The following is a 23,122-nucleotide window of genomic DNA, read 5'->3' as shown; positions in this document are numbered from 1 at the left end:
GGCCTTGCCACTTGAAGGCCAGTGGCTGCTTTTATCTTCATGTTGCATGCAACCAGGTAGGTTCAGCCGCTAACCACACACTACAGCACCTGGTCCGCCACTGGAGCTAATGGAGCGACGACGATCAGCGGGCCACTGCGCATTTGCCCGGTGCGCCCGATGGCCAGTTTCATTCACTTGGGTTCAAAGCAGGGATGTGGACATCTAGGCCTGAAGTGCATCTGCGCCATGTTTTTTCGCTCCAATCCTAATGGAGAAATCCTATGTATTATTTTTTGCAGAACTTTGGAAAATATATTTTCTGTTAGGCATAAGAATCTACATTTTAAAAGAAGAGGTATACACAGAGAAGTTTAAAGTTTTCTTTCTTCCTCTTGCCCTCTGTTGAGAAAACAAAGAAAACAACTCACCCAGAGGAATAAAAGTGATAAAACCCACAAACAGAAAGCTCCACAAAAAAGATTTATGCATTTGATCACCCACACACACACACACGCACGCACACACGCATGCACGCACGCACACACACACAATAAACCTTGTGGTCATACCTTCAATACATACTTCTTGATAGTAGTAATCAATGGCAGAGCTTTAGATACGTTCAGGGTTTCTTTTTATTAAACATGCATGCGCAGGTTGGTTGAGCTTAGTAAACACATCTCACCTCCGAGCCTTAACTAAGCATCATGACTAATCAAATCCAACGAGCTGCAAGATGAATCAGATTGACCCTGCATCATGCGTAGTTAAATTCATGAGATTAATATCCAGCACGCACAGACGGGGATGGCTTAAAGCGCTGAAAGTCTGTTTACAGCTGTTCATCAAGATTCCAATGGTCAGTAGCAGCTTTACTCCTTGAAAAAATCGTGATAATGTGGAAAAGTGTCAAATTCTCCAACTGTCATCAAATCACTGCGCCTCCATCAACAAAAATATTTTGCATGCTATATTTGAAGGTTCTCTGGTGTCATGATACCAAATGCTGTTTTAATATTATAATTACTATATAATACTATTTTTTACTATAATATTTTCTATACTTGATGATGGTAGGCTTGACAATCATCATCGTTTCCACGATGACGAATGTTGTTATTTAAAATTTAAAAAGGACTCAATATGCTCCACATACAGACCCATTACTGAGTTTCATACCCAGTCTTGTTTTATTAAAAACTAAAAGAAAAGGCATTTTGACATGAAATGTCCTATAAACATTTGTATCAGATTGAGTGCCATTCCAACAGATCAAAATATCATTTTTTTTTAATATAATTTTTAAGTAATTCAACAGTACAAATGTGTTTCTTATTAATTTGACAAATATAATCATTCAGGTTAAAAATCCTTGGAATGCTTTAAAAACTAGTTAAATTACATATTTCGTTTTGAATTGAATTTGAGAAGAGTTCATATTTTTAATAGATAGGATACAGCATTTTTCTTCAAGTCAACCTGCAGCCGGTTCTTGTTATGTTTATTATATTTTGGAGACTTTTTTTCTTATAAAAAGGAAGAACTCGCATTATGTTCTTTTCTTTTTATGGTAAATTTATTGCCTTTGAGTCTATCAAAAAAATGAATGTTATTATTCATTCCAGGCTTAATTATTATAATTAGGATGTGCAATTTGTAAAGTTGGCTGTCGCTTTATGCCACATTATGCATAATTCCCTTTCTCTTTTAAATTAAGCAGGTTTAATCAGTTTCTCTAAGACAGTGTCTGGTCATGTCTTTTTACTTTACTCTTTGATTCTGACATTGAATGCAGGTCCAGACTCCTACATAATTAGCAGGTTTGATATGTTTAACTTTCATGATGCTTTCATCTCACCATTAATCCTTCGCATCTGTGATAGACACGTTGGAGATCTCTGGTTGTGCTAATCCAGGAATGGAAACATCCAGCAGGATCGTCCTATAATTTAACCCAAACAATGTCATTTAGTCTCAATTTTTTGTTTAGCCTGTTTGTCTTCTACTTTTTCCTGGCCAGACTAAACCCTTATCGACTTGAAATGGCCATCTGTTATGAGGCAAACCAAATATATTCCAAAAGGAATTTTTATAAAGCGATGTTGGTTAATTAATAAATTCTAAACAATGGTTACATAGGCAAATATATAAAGCATTTCAGAATCAAAAGAATGCCATGTTTAGTCAATGTGTTCATAATATATATTTATATTTGCTTGTTATTTTTTTTAGACAGATAACGGGCTGTTTAGTCTAAATAGTTCAATATAAATATAACTCAAGTTCAAAGTGAAATATCAGTATAATGGGGAATGTGAGAGATGATAAGTGAACCCAGTCTAACACTTAAATATCTTTCAGATGATTCTTAATGGAATTTTGTTAAAATGTTAATAGACTAGTTGGGAAATTAAACTTTTACCCACCATATACAAAATGACATGGTTCATCATGATAGATAGATAGATAGATAGATAGGTGGATGGATGGTCGGATGGATGGATAGTCGGATGGATAGGTGGATGGATAGATAATTTTATCTTGGTTGAAAGGTGTAAGAAGAAATCATCATGAATATTCAAATATTTATTGTGCATTTGTAGGGGGGGAAAGAAAATATACAGTATTTGCAAAGGGGTTTTCACATACTTAGTTTAGTATTATAGTACTTTACTACTGTGTAGTTCTTTGAAGTACATTTCAGTGCCACGTTTCTTTCATTTTGCTGATCAGCATTATTTTATCTCTATAAGAGCGACCCACTATTAGGTTCTGCCTCAACGTCTGCTTGGTTTAATTGAGCATATAGGTCATTATCAGTACCCATAAGAACAATTCATTATAAATATCCCTATTGTATTCTTGGTTCTGTACTGAAAATGGATCAGAATATAGATCCATCACATCTGGATTACCACTAATTTGGATTTAAGCCTTTCTTGCTGATTTTGGCACCTACAAGACATATATATATATATACATATATATATATATACACACATATATATATATATATATATATACATATATATATATACACATATATATATACACACATATATATATATATATATATATATATATATATACAGTAAATATGAACATGTATTCCTTTGCTGCGTATTGTAAAAAATACTGTGCACATTGTAAGAGAAGCTCTAGCAGTCCAAATTCTTTTAATCCTGTCAATAACAAGAGCATCAATCACTTCATTTGTACTTAAATTACTATTAATTGTGCTGTTGGCCAAGCGTTATTTGTGAATAAATGCCATGGTAATTTAATTAATTTCGGCAAGTTCTCTGTCCTTGAACTTAATCTAGAGAATTAGCTAACAAGGTATTAGGAGTCATTAGCAAATCTACATATTTTCCTAGTGTGTTCTCTTGGGAATAAGCTCTTTTGCACATTAATGTCCTGGTACTTATTTCCACCGTTGCTGCATAAAATACTATTTTATAGAATTAAAGGCATTTATTGGGACGGTAAAGTTGATGTCATTTAGAGTTTGATAGCATTAAACTACATGATGTTAAAAGGTTAAAAATACATAATCATGGGGGTTATTTAAAAGGAAGGTGTTAGGACGGGGGTAAGCAGGTTGGGTAGGAGCCCAGTTGTCTGTACCCCACAATGCATGGCGACAAACTGGTAAGTACAGACGGGCGAAGAGACTCACACGCAGGGCTGGATTACAATGAAAAGTCTAAATTAAAGGATATTGGCTAAACAGAAGTATACTGACTGTGTTAAACATCAGAACAAATCACAAACAGGATACAGGCTGTAGGTAAACTCATGGTTTGGAAAGTCTCTGGACAGCACACTGCGGCTGGATAGCCCACACGGACAGGGAGCCCTCTGGCACACAACGGGACCATGGCTGAAGCCATTTGGACTAGGACAGGCACGTTGGACTCGGATAGGAGACGAACTAGGGCAGGCACCTCAAACTCTGATAGGAGACGGACTAGGACAGGCACTATGGACTCAGATAGGAGACAGACTAGGACAGGCACCTCAGACTCACATAGAGCACACGACAGGAACTCACAGGGAGATAAGAGGTCAGAGAGGCAGTGCACCAAAATCAGGACTGTCTCACAAAAACTGGGACAGTTTGGAGGTATGGATAAATGTATGGGATATGGAATGGAATGCCCTCCACAAAGCCTGTCATACGTGTCCCTTACTATGGTGTATTGTTACATATTGATTTTGATAGTAGCTCTTCTTCCTTAAATGTGCTGTGTCAAACATTAATTGCAGTAGGATACTCTGTAGCATGTCAAGCAAACAAACCTTAACAAATCTCTCATTTTATTCTTTCCTCCTGAGGTTTAATCGCATAACTACAGCACAGAGGTTTAAGTAGTTTTTGTTTCTATGGCAACAGCCTATCAGTGTCTGCTGTTAAGTTGCATGACAAATATTTCAGGCAGACATTAGGAATAAGACCCCATTTTATACAATTACGGAATTATTTCTGGGAAGGTGTTTGGGCATACCATCGCAATAGAAATGATGTTTCTAACGTGTAGCTTAGTTACAAAGCGTTACAATAACTCACATCACATTTATTTATAGAGCGCTAGCGGATTCTGTGGCGCTATTACAGTAGGGGTACAGAGAATTGACATTATACAACCTGACCATAAGATTAACAAATGTCACGACGTACTGATACAGAAGGAGAAGAGGGATTTGTTTTCCCGAGCTTACAACCTTCTAGAAGGTTTGAGAAGGCTGATGAATGCACAATGTGGGGTTTGCACGATTTATATTGAATTCCCTTCTTCCTACAGCTTGTCTTCTCTCTATCCTTATGCACTGTTGGATCCTCATTATCAGAGGCATCACTCACAGCCAGCTATGGTCTCATATCCTGGTACTCCATAATCTGAATGGCGTAAAGCGTCTCTTAAAGCAGTGTATGGAGGCAGCGTTGGCTCGTCACAGCCTCCATGGTGTAAATGGAGTGGTTCTTATAAATGCATTCAGCAGTGGCACACCGGAGAAGCCTAAACTCCTAAGTGGACTATCTGCCCTCTGATTTTGCGGCGGGGGGGGGGTTAGTAGACTTCTGCCCCCTGTACCTAACCAGAGAGAAGATTTGCTGCAGTAAGTGAGCATCGCACGGTGACTTTACAGTCTCTTGTAAACTGAATTCACAATTGCCTGCCACAATAAAAACAATGCTGTTACTTTAACTGAACATATATTGAGCTGTCTCAATTCAGCGTGTATCTGTGGTTTAGTGCTGTCCATTTCTCTTTCTCAATCCCTCTCTTTTGTGTATATGTATCTCGTCTTTCTTTTTTTTATTACTCTGTTTTTCAGTATTTTTTTCTTTATTTCTTTCCTATATTGAAGCTCCCTTCTACCTCTAGATATGAAAACTAGAATGAATACTTGGTTTTACGTAAACCAATGCAATGGGTGACCAGTTCCAAACACCATTTTCTCAAGGAAGGAAAAAAAAATACACTTTTGTGATATTAAAATGTTAGGCAGAATCTTTGTCTTTCTATAAGTAAATTTCCACTTACTAAATTTACAAAATTTACTAAATTTTATTTAAGTTGCTTTTCAAACTGTAAGATTCACTTCACGGCCACATCCAACTCATTTTTTTAAAGAAACTTTATTTTGCGAGACTTGAAATTTTAACATCCGCGACAATATCGCGTTGTCATCTGATAGACACACAGCATGCTTTTTTTTTAACTACAGACAGTGATGCATCGTTTAGTCAATAATTTGCAGGACTTCGAAGTAAGAAAAATCGCTTTCCTATAAATGACAAATGACTGAACATAATGGATGAGAAATACTCAAGGACGTCTGAATATCATTATTCCTGTTTGCATAGAGTAGGCAGTGTTATCCATATGAGGAATCAAGTAGACATTATTGTCCATATCCCCAAACTGGGTTCATTTACCATTTGCATATTGCAACTGTAATCCATGCTTGAACACAGGTGACTTAGCTCAGAATTTCTTTACCTACTGACAAGTAGTAAAATTTAATATAATTATTTCCCCGCTACATTACATCTCTGTAATGGAACATTAAGGGGTTAATATTGGAGTTTAAGAGTCATTGGTACACGCGTGTTTACAAAGGGGATGCTGCATTAATTACGCCTGCGGTCTTTAAAGTGCTATTGATCTGGTTATTATATGTTTGGTGAAGTTAAGAGTAAAAGTTAACGGGCGTTAAGTTTGGTTGGTTAAAAAATAATATGCACTATGCAATATTTGTGAAATGATACTTTGAGATTATAAATCAGCTATTGGTCACATGTGTGTGCAAGTCGATTTTATGAGAATCCCCCCGTGATCATATATGTCCAATATCTAATGTAATAATCTAATATTAGTCAAGTAATTCAAGTCCTTTAAGAACCAGATTCAAAGGCATGTCTTTGGTTTGCAAAAAGAGAAACACAGAACAGCAGATGAGGAGCGTTCGGCCCATCTTCTGCGCCCATTAAAAAGCATTGCACCGGCGGACACTCAAAAGCAGATGCAAAGGAAGATTTCTTGTTCAGCCGACTTGGTTTTGAGCCAAATCACTGCATGGATGCACATGCACTAAACAGGGGTCAAAACTCAGTATCTGTCTTTGGAGAAAAAAAGACCATATGCAAGATAATGGAGCCAGCTTCCAAGAGCTCAAGAGCGAGCCAGCAGGATTACCTGACACAATCAAGATGGCAAAAAAAAGTTTAATAAACGCATTATAAGCATTAGATTTAAAGATCGACCTTTTGAAAGGTAGCAGCAGTTTTATCTCTGTATTTTTTGGCACATGCTTTGTTTTTACTTTGGAAAAAAATGATGATTTAATGTAATGAGCAAATTACTTTCACTACTTTTTATCGTTTTGTATCTTGAAAATGATTTCAGTCTCCTTTCTTCTCGTTATTATATTCGGGAACTGATTAATGCGAGCTTGATTTAAAGTATGTAATTGCCTCTTAAGTTGTCTCGCTTTATTAGGACATCCTCAGCTGGACATGTTTCTCTAGATGCTTGTTCCTTGCAATTAATTCAGAATTTTTTTTTCAAGTTCCCATACATATCTTTAAAATCAGCCAGATGATATTGTGATTTGAAAAGGGGATCTAATTTATATATATATAGAGAGAGAGAGGGAGAAGGGAGAGAGAGGACAAGGAAAAAAATAAAGGGTTCAGATGCGGTTTTAATTGAGAATAGAAACAAAGCCGATCTGGAAATACACAAGGAAAAATTGGAAGAAGCAAGGGATGATTAGTAAATTTATTTTCATTGACTTTGTAAATTGAAGCAATCCTGATGAAGTACAAAATTAGTAGTTATTTTTTGGGGGGCCAGATTTGCTAATCTTTTTGTGGTCTCAAATCAATTACCAAAATCTGTCTTGGTTTAGCAAATCAACAGCTTTTTCTATTCTGCTAAATGTTTTTGGCATCACAGATGGAGTAGACATGAGTCAGGGATATAGCTCAGAGGTGTCAGATAACAAAATTTAATTGTGGCTGCCATTGTACGCCAGCATGCTCTCCTGGCAATTTGCCCTCTTGAAGTTATACAAACTGGCGCTGGTGCCATGTGTTAATTCTGCATAATTAAGCAGCAATTATACAATCCATTGTCAAATTGCAGGATCATCATCTGGCTCTTCCTCATCGGGGTTCTTTGCCAGTTTGCTATTTCCTTGCTATAAAATATAGTACACGCATTATACTTTATGGATAAAACTAGAGTGCTACTATACAAATCATTAAACATTCGATTTCATTTACTGATGTTTACCACTCTTTGCTAGTACTGGTCCTTAAATCTTGGCAGTGTAAACTATTCCCATTAGGGACCACCAGTATCACTTCAAATGAGCACACAATGTTCTAGTGTTTCAAAATAGCATCATTTCTGTTGTTTTATCCACACAAACACACAAAAAAAAATTCTAGAGCAACTTGTTTTCAGGTGTTATCATTCATTGTTCATTCATTCACTCATTTGAATTATAAAAGCTATGTTAATTCTGTTCTTGAAAAATCATTAGGACAGCTTTTATTTAATTAATCTTTACTTCAACAGCTTCATGCTAAAATTTGCATTCTCCATTGCAAAGCACCTCCATTTAGAATTCAGAAGTTTGTTTAAATATCATTTAATAAATACATTGGAATATGGCAAGAAACAAGAAATGCCTTTAACAAAGGCAAATATTGTAATATATTATCAGGAACTTCATCCATACCAAAGTAGCACCTTCAACCCGATGGAAAAACCATTTTTCCGACAGCTGAAGTTCCATAACACAATCGGCAGCAAAAGCAGGACTTTTTCCATTTAAGTAAAGGATGAGAGTGAATGAGATCAACTGCCAGTTCCCGCACACTTTCACACCCATCATTTTCCAGCAGAAGTTGCCAAGGAAGAAGGCATAAATGCAGGGAGTTTGCAGTAACACATGCATAAGCATATTTTCAAGTTTCCTCAAGCTCTACCAATGGATATAGATCTGCTTATGGTCTTTGAGACCAGAACATTGTTAAAAAATATAACTAGAATATATTTAGGTCAATAGCTGTTCTTGGGTTATATGTGTCTTTGAAAAGTAACATTGCTGGTAGTCTATGTATACCATGTGTTTGATTTCCCGACACACGATTTAAGAACTATGTTAATACTAGACTTGTGCATTGAGATTCGTATGAATTAAAATTTAAATGAAATTTGCAAATTTCATTAATTTATACAAATGTTCACAAGGGGGGGACCCTCACCAAACCAAATGAATATTTTGTTGCTCTCATACTCTCACTCACTCTCCCGCTCACCCACTCTCTCTCATTCACTCAATCTCCCTACATTCTGCACTGACTGTGCCTGTGCGCTTGTCGTCTTTTCCACAGCTCCACTTCTTGCCTCTGCTTGTTATTCTGTCTTCTTTCTTAATCTGCGTCTTCCTGGTATCAGCTACAGTAACCAGGCCTCCTAAAGCCTTTTTCCCAGAAGTGAAAGAGCGGCGCATACCCACCCACCCTTTCCCTCCGTTGAAGGAACAGGCTAAAGGCTGTCCCGTGGTGCCCTTTAGTGGAAGTACTCCAATACTTCAGAATATTACAGATTTTCAAGGAAAAATAAGCTTTTCTGCACCTCTCTTTTTTGTGACTCCATCTGAGTACTTCCGCAAAAGAGCGAAGCCACGGCACAGGCACAACCTCTCCCCCGTTTCTCCAATCAGGGGATAGGGTGTACATGGATACTCTTCGGAAGTACCGGAGTAAGAGAGAAGACAGAATGAATAAGAACAAGAAGAGGCAAGTGAAGAAGTGGAACTGCAGAAAACAAGATGGCGACACTGAAGCAAATGGCGGAGAAAGTAGTGAGGAACTGAGAGAGTGTGAATTAAAGTGTGGGAGGCATGAGAGAGTCAGTAAAGGCATGAGTTAGGGTGAGTGACAACAAATTTTGTTTCAAAATGAAAAGATCCCTCTGAGCTTTGACTGAACCGAACGGGCAGGAAACAAAATGTTTTGTCCAAAAATGAAACAAAAGATTTGTCCAAATTGTTTTTGGTCTATTTGAACAGGTCTAGTTAATACTGTTAATTCTTCACCAAGCCATGCTAAGTTATTTTTCCGTTCTATTCCACTTTAGCCTGTTTCTAAACAAACCACTAGCAAAGTCGATGAAATTCCAACATGTGTATGATAAGAGGCTAAATAAAAGCATGTAAAGGGTTAAAGTCAAACTAAATTACATACAGTAATACATCATATGATCTATAGCCAGTCTGTGATACTTCAACCAAAGAGAACATAACCCAGAGAGACATGTATTTGTTTTTTGTTTGAGCTTGGGAGAGTTTTCCATATCTTGCTGTGTTGACATGTAACGTGTTATTAACCTTAGCAGTCGAGAGCAATCCTCTTATTTTCCGCTGTAGATATCCATCCATCTTACGAAAAGAGTCCAAACTATCATATACAGGTTTTGACTACACCAATTTAAAGAATTCGTATAATCCTGCATTACATATTCATGGGAATCCAGCTAGTAGGCAGTAGCTATTTTAGAATTAAGATAGATAAGTAGATAGATGGAAAAGAATGTCCTGAAAGGCGCAATAATGTACAATGCTGAATATTTATGGATTTCTTTTATATTTCACTATTATATAAAGAAAATATACATCTTTGTTCTCTCTAAACAGTACATTTAAAAGCCAAGAGTGAATAAATATCCTGGTGTATTATTTTATCTGTGTATAAACACTACCCCACTGCTTTTAAAAAAAAAAAAAAATACCACATTTATTGGATATTCCATTGTATCCCTATTTTGTTATTACATTTACAGGTGTTTTTAGACCTATAAGTATGTAAGTTGCAATTTAAATATTTTTTTTTATTATTATAGTATTATATTGTTTGGAAAGCAGCCCTGTGAAACACTTTCATATTATATATCATATTAGTGCAATTAAAAAATATGAACCAAATATTCATGAAAAGACACCTCCAAATATTCTTCTGGAACAAAATGTTTTCCCCAGAGCTCTCTGTACCTTTAACCTATCTGAACACATGAGATGGGTGAATTAAAACAAAAAATAAAACATTACAGAACTATTTTTATATCCTCTTCATGGTGCAGTGCTTCCTAACAGGGTCGGCCTGACAATGGAGCCAAGTGGGGCAACCGCTCCAGGCGGCACTTTTGAAGGGGCGGCACTTCGCCTCCCCAAGCCCTTATTTTTTTTTTTTAAAGCGAAAGAGAGGGGCGCCGAGTGGTTTTCGCTTACCAAGCTGTCAGTACCCGCTCGGCGCCCCTCTCTCTCCTCCGCGGCGAGTCTCCCTGTTCGTTCTCGGTGCCGGCTTGTAATGCTGAGTGCCGGAAGATTTCCTGCGCTCAGCATTACAAGCCGGCACCGAGACCGAACAGGGAGACTCGCCGCAGGACTGCTGAAAGGTAAGTACAAAAGGGGGGGGGGGTGGCAGGGACGATAAGGGAAGGGGGGGCGGCATTTTAAAATTCGCCCCAGGCGGCATTTTAAAATTCGCCCCAGGCGGCATTTTGCCTTGGGCCGGCCCTGCTTCCTAAAATAACTGTATAAGGCTAAATATCAACTGGTCAGTTATATCTCTGTTCTGCATCAATTCTCCATTTTAAATGTAGGCCATCTAGGTGGATACAAGCATCTCGGACAGGACTTCCCATGGCATCCCGTGGAGGTCTCCCTTTTTTTCCGCCTTAATAGAAAGTGGAAGGTGTTGTGTCAGGCAGGTTATCTACACACAACAATGGAATTACCCCCAGCAGGGGCAGGGGTCATATGGAACTTGCCTGCCTGGTGATCAAAACTGGCCCAGAAGCAATGTAATTGAGTCAGATTCCCAAAGACTTTGGCTGAAACCCCCCTTAAAAAACCTGGGTGTCAATATAATTGTCAAGGGGATTGGAAACAATCCACCAATTTTCCAATATATGTTCATTCAAGATACGTCTTCACACAAATGTGAAGCTTTGGAAAAGTTTCTTGAGAATAATGTAAAAAAGCCCAATAATGTAATCTTACAGGTGGTCTAGGTTATTACTTTACTCTAAACGATTTTACTTTAATATTATCCCTACCAATCATACCCCCTAGTCATTTAAACAAACTGGTGTTGATAATTGATCTGCCCAATAGATCAATGGCAAATCAGGTCAAAAAGAAATTGAATTAGAACCTTCAAATGCTAGATTTACAACCAAGATCACTTCCCTGATCATTTTCAATTGATTTTCCGCTGCTTTCTCAATGAATTATTTAACGGTAAGTCTTATTTTACGACACGTGAGTCTAATTATTGAGTTTTAAAAACATACTTTACAAATTATATTATAAATAACCATTTCAAATGTTTAGATGTAAAATTCCAAGTGAGGATAAATAATAAAAAAAAACATCAGAATATATAAAACTAATATCGTAACAGTTAGCTTCAATTTCAGTTGATTTAATCTAAAAGTTATTTGCAAATAGGTGCCAATAAAAATAAATTGCTGTTTATATATTTATTTTTTTGAGGAAAAATGTGTGACAGAAAAAACCTAAGAAATGTATTTGGTTTTGCTGTTGTTTGGCAAAGTTTTTTAGTTAATAGAAATATTTTTTGAGGATGGAAAATATATTCAAACAAAAATAACAAAGTAAAATGCAGCAAAAGTTTGAAAACAGTTAAATTAAGATAAAACAGAATCAATTTGGTTCATAGGTCTGTTTTCAAAACCTATATATTTCTTGTTTCTTGAAATGCAGTTTGCTGATATTGGTTCCAAAACAATGGAAGTATGGTGTTATAAATATAAGGAAAAAATAAAAAATCAGATTGGACACAATCCCCGTTGAGCATTCAGTAATAATTATTTGCCTTTTCCTTACTACTGTTAGATGCTTCTAGGAAACACTACATATTTTAGGAATTTTTAAGCTTTAATGGAAATGTTCTCCATTAGGGCCCATCCAGTCTGCCCATTTTTCCAGTTGTAGAACCTACAAGTCTTTTTTGGTCCATGATCTTATCTTATGTTCGGGTAGACATATGCCTATCCAATGCATGTTTACATTGTATTAACATCTACCACTTCTACTGAAAGCCAGTTCCACTTATCTACCACTCACCAAACTTCCTTAAAAATAATAAATACACAATAGTAAAGGTATATGTAAGGGTTGCATTTGTCTTGTCTGAACTTCAGTTGCTATCAAGGTGATCTGGACACAATTTTACTGTTCAATTGAACCTCATTGGTGAATTACTTTGAACTGTATTGGTTGACCAAAGGTTTGGGTTGTTCTGCTTAGATAAGCGGTGATCTGCACTAAGCTCGCGTATGTTGCTTGCTTATGTGTTCTGGGAAGTGAATCGCAGGCTAGTGCATTCTTTTTGTCCCAAAATCTAGAAACAAGACAGGTCAATGAATAGGGCTCATTATATCTAGTTCACAAGACAGAAAGTGCTAAGAGATAAATGTAGAATATATAAACTACTCTTGAATCTGTTCTCACTTGGCTTCTACCTTTCTTCCATGGATCTAACTCATCAACAACCTGGCTTTTTCATAGAACTTACAAAATTATATGTAAAGGAACATCTTGAAATCAAATTGGATTTTCCTGAAACTTCTGTTATTGACTAAAAGTAAAAGTGCCCTTGTCTGTACTACTGGCTGATTTGTCATTATCACATGGAAAATTAGCTCGGGCTCACGAACCAGAACCCATCCTTTGAGAACATATTCAATGATCTTTTGACAAGGATAAATGAGCTGCTGAGATTTCCAGCGCTACTTTGGCCGTACTGCTCTCGTGTGTCCCAAAACGAAGCAACAACTATGAGTATAGATTTAGCTCAGCAACTGCTGGGGGAATTTTATTTAGAGGAACGCCAACGATTCCGTATTTCAGATAAAAACATACTAAGTTGATACGCTGTAATAGAACATCTCCATCAGAAGATCGGGTTATACAAGTATGTAGAGACACAGTAGTTCCCAGAGCTTATTAACTTTCATTGGCTTCATCACAAAGCTTTGGTAGCCTCAATAATTATTATTATATATATATATATATATAGTGATGAGACTTGCTTTGGCACGCTTTATTTATTAGCATTTTTGAGTTGTGTTTTAACATATGAATTTGCTTGCATTTGAGTGTTTAAAGCTCATCTGTATACTTAAAGAAAATGAGAGTTACTGTTTCACATGGTTAAGGTAGAATGGTTGGGTATTGTGTTCACCAATAATCTATTTTGTCTTCATCCAAAACCTAGGATAATACTTATCAACTGATACATTTATGCCAAAATCAGCTTGTAAGCAGCCACTGTAACGTCATATATCTTGTAATAAACTAGGATATTCTATACATGGTAGATAACCTAGTGTGTGAGAAGGAGGAGACACATCAGAACAAGAGGTCATAATCTAACAGAGGCTTAGATGTAATGTAAAGAAGTTTTACTTTACTGAGAGAGTGGTAGATAAGTGGAACTGCCTGCCAGTGGTGGTTAATACAGTAAAGGGATTTAAACATGCAGGAGATATGCATTAGGCTATTCCGAATTTAAAACTAGACCAATGACTGATTTAGGTTTGGGGATTTTAGGACAACATGGCAGACTAGAGGGGCCAAATGGTTCTTCTGTGTCATTAGATTATATGTTTTTGTAATACTCTTTTCTTAAATCACCTTTTATGATTAAATGTCGTTTTTTTAATCTGGGTTACTCTGGGTTCATGAATTCCGGAGTCACTGTTGAAGCATCCTTGAAACTATATGCAGATATAAAATAACAATTTGTAGCTTTGGCAAGTTATAATAAAGTGCAGCTTTTAGTAACAATTTATATTATGGGAAATTATTTTTCTGGGAAAAAAAAACTTGCAGGAAAACATACTTCTTCAGTTATATTTAGAATATAAAGACGCTTTACTTTCCCCAAAAGTCTTCTATTCTTTATATGCCGGGTAGTATTGTTATTTAGGTTTATGTGTTTCGACATGCTGCATCTTTTATAGGCAGCGTGATAACATGACTGTAAAGTACAAACTCAAACTGCAACCCTCCAACCTGTCAAAGGCTTGAACTATTTCTATCCCTGTCAATATCTGAAAGTAATCTTTATATAAAAGAATCCAGAAATGGGAAAATCTCTCAGACTGCCGATCTTAGAGATGGCCAATGTATCAAAAAGTTGTCACATTTTGTTTGAGGTTTTTGGAAAGCAGAATTGTAATACAGAAGGCAAAAAAATAAATCAGAACATGTTTGGATCTCACAGGCAACATGAAAACTGCAATCGCTATTCCAGTGTACTTTAAAGATTTCTTTTTTATTTTTACGCTATAAAAATTTAAGACTGGCTTCATAATTATTTTCATTATTTAATTAGAAAAAAATATTTGGCTTAAAAAAAAATTTATTTGAAAATTGTAAAATCTAAAAATCTAGAGATTTTAAGATTTTAAAACCACAATTTTGTCCTCATTACCATTTACCGGGCCGAAAAATAAGCGGCAGCATCTCTTAAGATGTTCCAAATATTACATTACCCGACATCCACCGAAATAAAACGTTTGAAATATTGTAAAACTGACTTCAAGAGTAATGTTTCAATGAGGTCTTGGGACAAAGCTTTCTAAATGAGTGACATTATCTGGAACAGTAGGTTTACAGCATGAAAGGAGCGTACGAATATCTCCAACGCAATTTGGATCAGTCGCTAACTGCTGGTTAAACCTCATCAACGGAAAGCAGTAGGCAGATGATAAATGCGCTCGTTGCAGCTTCAGCCAGTAATAGAAGCGTTTCAATCATTTCATGGAAGGCTTTGTGCGCGCAAAATACATTTTGAGTGTTTGTACAATATTTCTGAAGAGAACCCATTTGGAAACAAATGATAACATTTAATCTTCGCTGGCTGCTCTGGGTTTTCCGACTCCTTTCCTGTGACCTCATGGAGGAATAATATTTAATGTCAAACTACTTTGATTGCACTTTCCAAAAAAGTTAAATATGGTCTGCAAGTTTTCATGCATTTTTAATACCATTTTGGCAAGTATTAAAATATGTATCTAGTATGAAGTTCTTCTTTGAAATAGGAGCAAAAAAATGGCAAATAAAACTCTGTTTTTTTATGTTTGAAGATGGGAATTGATCAGGCAGTATTAACTAAGCAAGGTTTATTTTTTGCCTCTTGTGCCATATTAAATGCCTTGTAATTTGTTCTGCCTCAAGTTTTGTGGAAAGAAGCTAGGCCGCAAAGTATCTCGGGGCACAAGGTTGGTACATCAGTTACATCATTCTGTTGGACCTCAGGAAACAGCGGTTGCCAACCCAGTCGCAAGCCACCCCAATGGTCCATGTTTTAAGTAATATCGATATTGGAACAGAATGTGTTAATTGCAAAATTCTGTTCTTTCTGTGTGCTTTTGGAACTAGGTAGATAGTCACTGCTCTATAAATATTGAATCCTACACTTACAGGCCACATGGAAGTCCCCTATGTGGGCCAAAAAGGCAACTCATTGAAGAGTGACTTATAGCCATACCAAAAAGCTTGTTGGGTTCGATCTAGACTCTTTAGTTGAAGCACAACTTTTCTGAAATGTGTGTCTCAGGAACACAATATCCGAAGCAGTCATTGGTGCTCTTGGAACATTCAGCATTTCCCTTGTATATCTCATAAAAAATCTTCTTGACTACGTAAGACTAATATATTAAAGAAAGTAACAAAGAATATTGCCTGATATTTTGATATGTTAAGGCCTAACTTTTATATCTTTTGCTCAAGCAGTCCAATATTAAATACCTCAAAAGTGATCTGGACATTTAAAAAAAATCCACGGGAGTTATAGTAAAAAGTGGGTTTACGGGCATGGAAGCTTTGTATGCATTATGATGGCAGAAACCCAGATGCAGGGACCACATTTTCCTATAAAAGGTTAACGTGGCGTTGCGAAAAGTGCTATTTTCCCCCATTTGTGTAGATCAATTCTGCTTAGAACCTATTTACAAAACAGAAAAGTCCTGTGTTTTCATTGATTTAAACCGATAATATGTGATGTATTATTTTCCTTCTTTCTATATCTATTAGTCGATTGTCTTTAATATTTCACTTCTGTCATTAGCTAAGACAGTCTTCGTTCCACAGATGTTTGGGGCCTGTTGCCCCCGTCTTTCTTTCGTATTATCTAGAAAGATGCCTTTTTTTAATCTTTGCTCCTCCTCGTCTCAAGATCCTGCTTTTCTGCTGTTGTCCCAACAAAGGGTGAGTCCCGAGAGACTCCAATTGTAACGAGATGGAGTGATGATGGCCAGTGATCACAGTCAATAGCTTTGATTAACAATAAGGTAGAAAATTAGCAATGCCAGCATTCAACCATCCTGCCTTCCTCTCTCCATATGCTCATTAAAGCCTATACTGATTGCCTCACAGCATGTACTCCACACAGCCTACATGTTGAGAGCTTGCAGAAAAGGTGCCGTGGAGAGGTTGCAATTAAGACGGCGTCATTATCAAATGCAAAAGACATTTTTGGGGGAAACTTTGGGACTTCTGAAACAAGATGGTCCACGCGGTGGTCTTCTGTGTGTTGTTTCTGTGTGTCTTCCTGCCATTCCTGGATTTGTTTGTGTGTGGAACTGTAAAGAACAAAGTAACAACTTCCACTATGACCCCATCCTCAACTGTGATGTTGTTTTCGACAGAGTCGGAGGATCCGGAGAGGGAAAGTGACGGTGGAACTCCTCTACCCACTTCTGATAATGGTGACAATTCAGTGGGCTACACAGGTAGAGTTACTTGCTTTTACATACTTTTTAATACTAAAATCAGCATTATTATGTTTTTATGTTTTATGCTAAATCTATGAACATGCATATATTTTTATATATATATATACATCTTCATAAAAGGTCTCGGTTAGAGCCGTTGATGTTAATCGTGAATAAAGATTGGATTATTTTTCCTGACTTGGAAGTCCTGTGAGTGTGTTTAATTTATTAGACTTTTTTATATTGGTTGAACAGCACTAGGGCTAATGGATTATCTTGAATTAATATAGGCTGAGTGAGGGACTATTGGAATATATATATATATATATATAGATAGATAGATAGATAGATAGATAGATAGATAGATAGATAGATAGATAGATAGATATAGATAGATAGATATAGATATATACACATATCTATATATCTATATATATAGATATATATATATATAGATATATACTGTTTATATATATATATATATATATATAATATATTTATAAAAACACATTCATATACTAGTCTGTAAGTAAATACAGATAGATAAGGGTGTGGATATATATATATATATATATATATATATATATATATATATATATATATATATATATATATATATATATATATATAATGAGCTTTGGAGACATGTACATACATATGTATAAGTGTATTGAGGTAGAAAGCATTTGTACGAGTCAATAATATATTGACTTGTTGATTTCATCCTGTAAGGAAGTGAATCATTGGGGAAATTAGTTGTTCTGAAAAGTCTTATCTCGTTGTTGGCTTACTGTTAAATTGCACATTTTCATTTTTTTCCATAATACAGACAATCACTGATAAGAAGAACTAGATGATTATGTGTGTTTGCGTGCATGTGTGTGTTGCTCTCTTTTGAGGTAGGCATGTATGGGATTTGATTTTGTGTGGTTATTTTGGGGATTCTTTCTTTTAACAGAGTTGCTTCTGAATTAATGTATTTAATGTGTAAACAGGCTTTTCTTCTACCTATTATTTTATACCATTTGTCACATCCCAGTAGCTAATCTTATGTTACCATTGTTTCCAGCACACGTCTGTTAATCTGTCACAAGCCCATCTTCTAGAAAAGCTTTGTGACCTCCTTCCTTGGCTGGAAACTCTGCTCTGCTGGAAGAAAGCCTTTGTTATTTTGCAATTTATAATGCTGGCTGTACAGTCCAGGTCACAAAGATCACATTTGATTGACAATATTTAGATTGTTACCATTCAGCTATAGCTATTCGGTGACAATGGGACTCTAAGTTCTTTCAATGTTTTTGAAAAGCACATAGTTATTAACATTTAACCCACTCGCTCATGGATCGTTTGCAGTGTGTTTTCGTTAGTGTTACAAATGACTAAGTTACAGTAGTTCATGGCAGAAAGGATGAGGGCAAGGACAATACACGTAATGCTCCTGCAACACATTTTTAGCAGTGAATCCTTTCATGCCCTAGTAACCTAGAGCTTTTTTATGTAACATGTGTTTGTTCAAACTTGATTACCCTTTTTATGTTTCCACATTCTTTTGATATTTTTCTATAATGCACTGTATATATATATATATATATATATATATATCACATACATATGTTTTAGATGGTTTATAAGACAGCAAAATCTTCCCTTATTTACTACAATACTGTTTGTAATTATAATTTATAATAATTTATATAATTATTTTTAACTGTAGGTCATTTGATGGCTTTATAGATGTAAGCCATCTCTCTCATGTAACCAGACAGTAATTTCATTGTATTTTGTAAACTATGCTTTTAAATATTTGGTTTTCCCTGATTATGAGGAGCAAGAAACTTTGTTTCTCATTCTTCTAACTTTGATGCCAACTGCTGCTAAGTGTGATTTATAGCCCTGCATTGCTGATTGCAGTACCTGCGATCGGCCAGTAAGGTGGGAGAGTGGATCATCAAACTTCCAGCAGGGTCTGGACATACCCTCAGAGAACTCTTTAATTTTTTGCAATGTTTAAGCAGGTGTCACCAGAGGAATATGCCCAAATGAGAGTTGAGCATTCATATTGTATTGCACTGAATTCAAGCGCCAGAGGCTGCAGTGCCACCAGGACCTGTTGTCTAGCTGGCCTATGCCAGAATACAGCACCGTTTACAAAGCTTGTGTTTATAGTGCAGGAGGCCAGCCAAGTGGCTCAGTAATTTAATGATCTAACCACATTTTTTAAACACAAACCACATCATGACCATTCACATTCCCCTCCTATACCTCCTTTTTATGGCTACTCTTTATCAGTTCCTGTTCTGGTAACAAACATATACACCTCTCCTTCAATAATCTACCACAGTACATTTCCACGTCTGAGCCGCCTGGGTTCCTCTTGAGATTATAAAACGACCCCCCAAAATGTGAATATTAATTTAGGGGGGGGGGGGGCCTGATTATAAGACAACCGTATAGGAAATGAGTTTTACTAGTAAATATTAATTCCTGTAAACTATTTTTTTTTTGGTTTTATTTCCTTTTATTTTCCAACCTGTCCCGAGTTATGCACATCTGCCCCCAGGCTTGCCACTCTGCCCCCAGAAATGCCTTATACCCCCTATATGCCACTCTGCCTCCCTGATATACCTTTTACCCTCCTATATGCCATGTTATGCCTTTTAATTCCCATATATCCCGCTCTGCCTCCAGAAATACCTTATACCCCTATATGCCACTCTGGCATATAGCGGATAAAAGGCATATCATGGAACAGAGTGGCATTTGGGGGACACTTACACACCCAGACACTAATATACCCACTCTGACACTAACATACCCACTCTTACACTTACTCAGGGCCTGCAGCCGCAAACCGCCGGCTGCGGTCATTAAGTAGAAGCCCGGCCATGGTAATTCAGTAAGTGTCAAAGGGGGAGGGGCTTGTGGGGGTGGAGCCAGGGAGCGGTAAAGTTATGTTTTGCCTAGGGTGGCAAAAATCCTTGCACCAGCCATGCACTTACCTACCCACTCAGACACTTACCTACCCAGACATTCCCATACCCACTCTGATACTTACATACTCAGACACTAATAAACCCACTCAGACACACTTCCAAACCAAGACACGCACTCAAGCAACTAAGGCACTTCACTCATTGGGAATGCCTCAGCAGGCGCTTACTGCTCCCACGGGATTACGGAATGACGCTGTGTGACCCCGCTAGGCCCCGCCTCCTCCAGAAAATTAAAGAGATAAGTCTACCGGATCCGCTTTGGGGCAGCACAGTGCCGCGGGGCTCCAGGTCTTGCTTCTGGAGCGCTGCCTGTCACAGAGAGATCCATGATCTCCCAACCGGCTCTGGTTCCCCAGCAGTCAGCGGGCTATCCCGGCAGTGGGAAGGTACATGCGTATGCAACCTCCACTGCTGCCGGCACTTTCGCCGAGCAGCCGAGGTTACCAGACAGGAGGATCCAGGAGGACAGGAGGACAGGAGGATCCAGGTCTCCTGCAGCGCTGCGGGGGATCTGGATCTTAGTCTCATAGTCAGACCTCTATTTGAGGTCTGATTATACGACGACCCCGATTATAAGACGAGGGGCATTTTTCAGAGCATTTGCTCTGAAAAAAACCTTGTCTTATCGAGCAAATACGGTACTTGTATTGGTGATGCAATGTAATAATGATTTGCTCCTTGTTAGTGTATTTCCCACACTGATGTGAAAAATGGAATTCAGTATAAATTGTGTTGGTAGCACATGCTGTTTATTTGAAAGTTAATGACATCACAAAGCTGCCAGTCTAATTAGTAATGCGTTAAGACATACTTCTTCATCAATAAAAACAGCAGTTATACTCCTAGCCATCAATAAAGCTTCTGTCAATAACTAGCCAAAACAGCTTGCCACATATTCATTCTTTTATCCCATTGATACTGAGGCAATTGAAACACATCATGGCACAATCATTCAGAAATACAGCAAACTGTGTGATCATAATTACACTGGTTTACAAAAAGTACTAGTTTGCCATTGTGTCATAGCAGAATTTCATCTTTGTGGAGGTTCTGATAGGGCTTTGACTGATCTCCAACAATATTGTTTTTTATTGTGTTTTAAAAACTTACAAATATAGAGTAATTTTGTGCTTCACTGAGTTTCCTGAAAATAAAATGTATGTAAGCAGTATGATATTATTATGTGTGTTTAGAAAGGTAAAGAATTGTACCCTGTTGCCCATTGAAATTTAAAAGAGAACATCTAGATTGTAAGCTCCCAGGGCCCTCCTCACCTGTTGTCTCTGTAGGTCAAATTGTTATGTTACATACTACTTGTTATGTCCTGTCTACCCATTGTACAGCGCTACGGAATTTGATGGCGCTATATAAAACAATAAAAAATAATAATCTGGTAAGGTTGATGTCTATATTGGCTTACCAAAGAACCTGAAGAAGTGATTGATGTACTCATGAAAGCTTGCAATCTAGCACTTCAGCCAATAAAGGTATTATCATTACCAGATTTTTTCTATATGTGTTTAGGTCATGGGGGGGGGTCCGGGGGGAGGCTAATGGCCCCCACTGAGAAAGACAGTAGCATTATTATTCCACTAATTCCGAGGAGGAGCCGGTTGGGGCTTTACAAGTGAGTTGTATGTGACTGTGTGTGTGTCTGGGGTCAATGTGATGACACTGTGTCTGGATATGATAGTGTGTGTTTAGGCATGGTCATTTGTGTGTTTGTTAGTGTTTATGTCTGTCTGTCTGGGTATGCTAGTATGTATCTGCTCATGTGTGTGTCTGAGTATGTTAGTTTTTGTGTATCTGGGTATGTTAGTGTGGTGACTGTGTGTGTCTGGAGTATGTTAATGTGTCTGGATATGGTATTGTGTGCCTGCTTATTTCTGTAAGTAGGTATGTAAGTATGTGTGACTGTGAGTTTGGCTGTATGTGTTAGTGTGTGTTAGTGCTGAGTGTTTGGTTGTGTTGGTGTAGGTGTGTTAGTGTGAGTGTCCAGGTACATGTGCTAGTGTGGGTGTCTGTGTGCATGGATATGTTAGTGTGTGTGTTTGTGTGCATGTGTGTTGGTGTGAGTGTCTAGATGTGTGCCTTAGTGTGAATCCCTGTGTGTGTATGTTAGTGTGTATATGTTAGTGTGTGGGTATGTTAATGTGTGTGTCTATGTGCATGTGTGTTAATGTTGAGTGATTGTGTTAGCGTCAGTGCTTGTGTGCATGTGAATTAATGTGTCTGGTTGTGTTTTTTTGTGTGTGGTTGTGCTAGTGTGTGTTAGTGTGAGTGCCCATCCCTAGATCAGACTGTGTATTTGCCCATGGTGTAGGGCTATAATTTAGTCCCACTCTATTAGACAAGCACAGGTTCTTGCCATAGCGCCTCATAGAAAACCACAGAATTACTCACTCTTAATCACGTGAACCAACCCTCTAACTGTGGTCTGTGGGGAAAGGGACTTCATTAACACCAGCAGGACTCAGTGTCACTTTGGAGTCTGAGTTTGGAATGTAATATCATATGACTGCCTACAATGGGGACTTCTAGATCTTAGACAGATATGTATATTGGAACAATGTGAAAAAACATTTATGAGTTGGAATATCATATTTCTGTAAATTAATTTATCCTATGGTCCTCCAACCCCTGATTTGCCATCCTAGGCCTAATTGACCTAGGTCAGAAATACAAGTTCGATCTTCCTCCCTGTGGCTTTGTCCATTTATCAGTGAAGGACACCTGCCAAGCGGAACTGCCTTATCATTTTGGGCAACTTATATTGGAGCTGTCGGCTCAGGGCTAGCAATCATGGCTTCCACTGAC

The 23,122-nt window shown here is 37.3% G+C and overlaps 1 protein-coding gene across 1 annotated transcript in view; it reads left to right on the top strand.

The window, feature by feature from the left end:
* The window catches only part of ROBO1 (roundabout guidance receptor 1), a 383,921-nt gene that overhangs the window by 142,247 nt on the left and 218,552 nt on the right, over positions 1–23,122 (top strand). Inside the window, exon 2 of the mRNA XM_053456884.1 lies at positions 17,247–17,330. Coding sequence (XP_053312859.1) covers positions 17,247–17,330 — 84 coding nt within the window. The remainder of the gene's footprint in view (positions 1–17,246; positions 17,331–23,122) is intronic.

This window comes from Spea bombifrons, chromosome 2, assembly GCF_027358695.1.
Source record: "Spea bombifrons isolate aSpeBom1 chromosome 2, aSpeBom1.2.pri, whole genome shotgun sequence".
Lineage (NCBI taxonomy): Eukaryota > Metazoa > Chordata > Amphibia > Anura > Pelobatidae > Spea > Spea bombifrons.
Note: the sequence above shows the minus strand (reverse complement) of the source record. Positions and strands in the feature narration are given on the sequence as shown.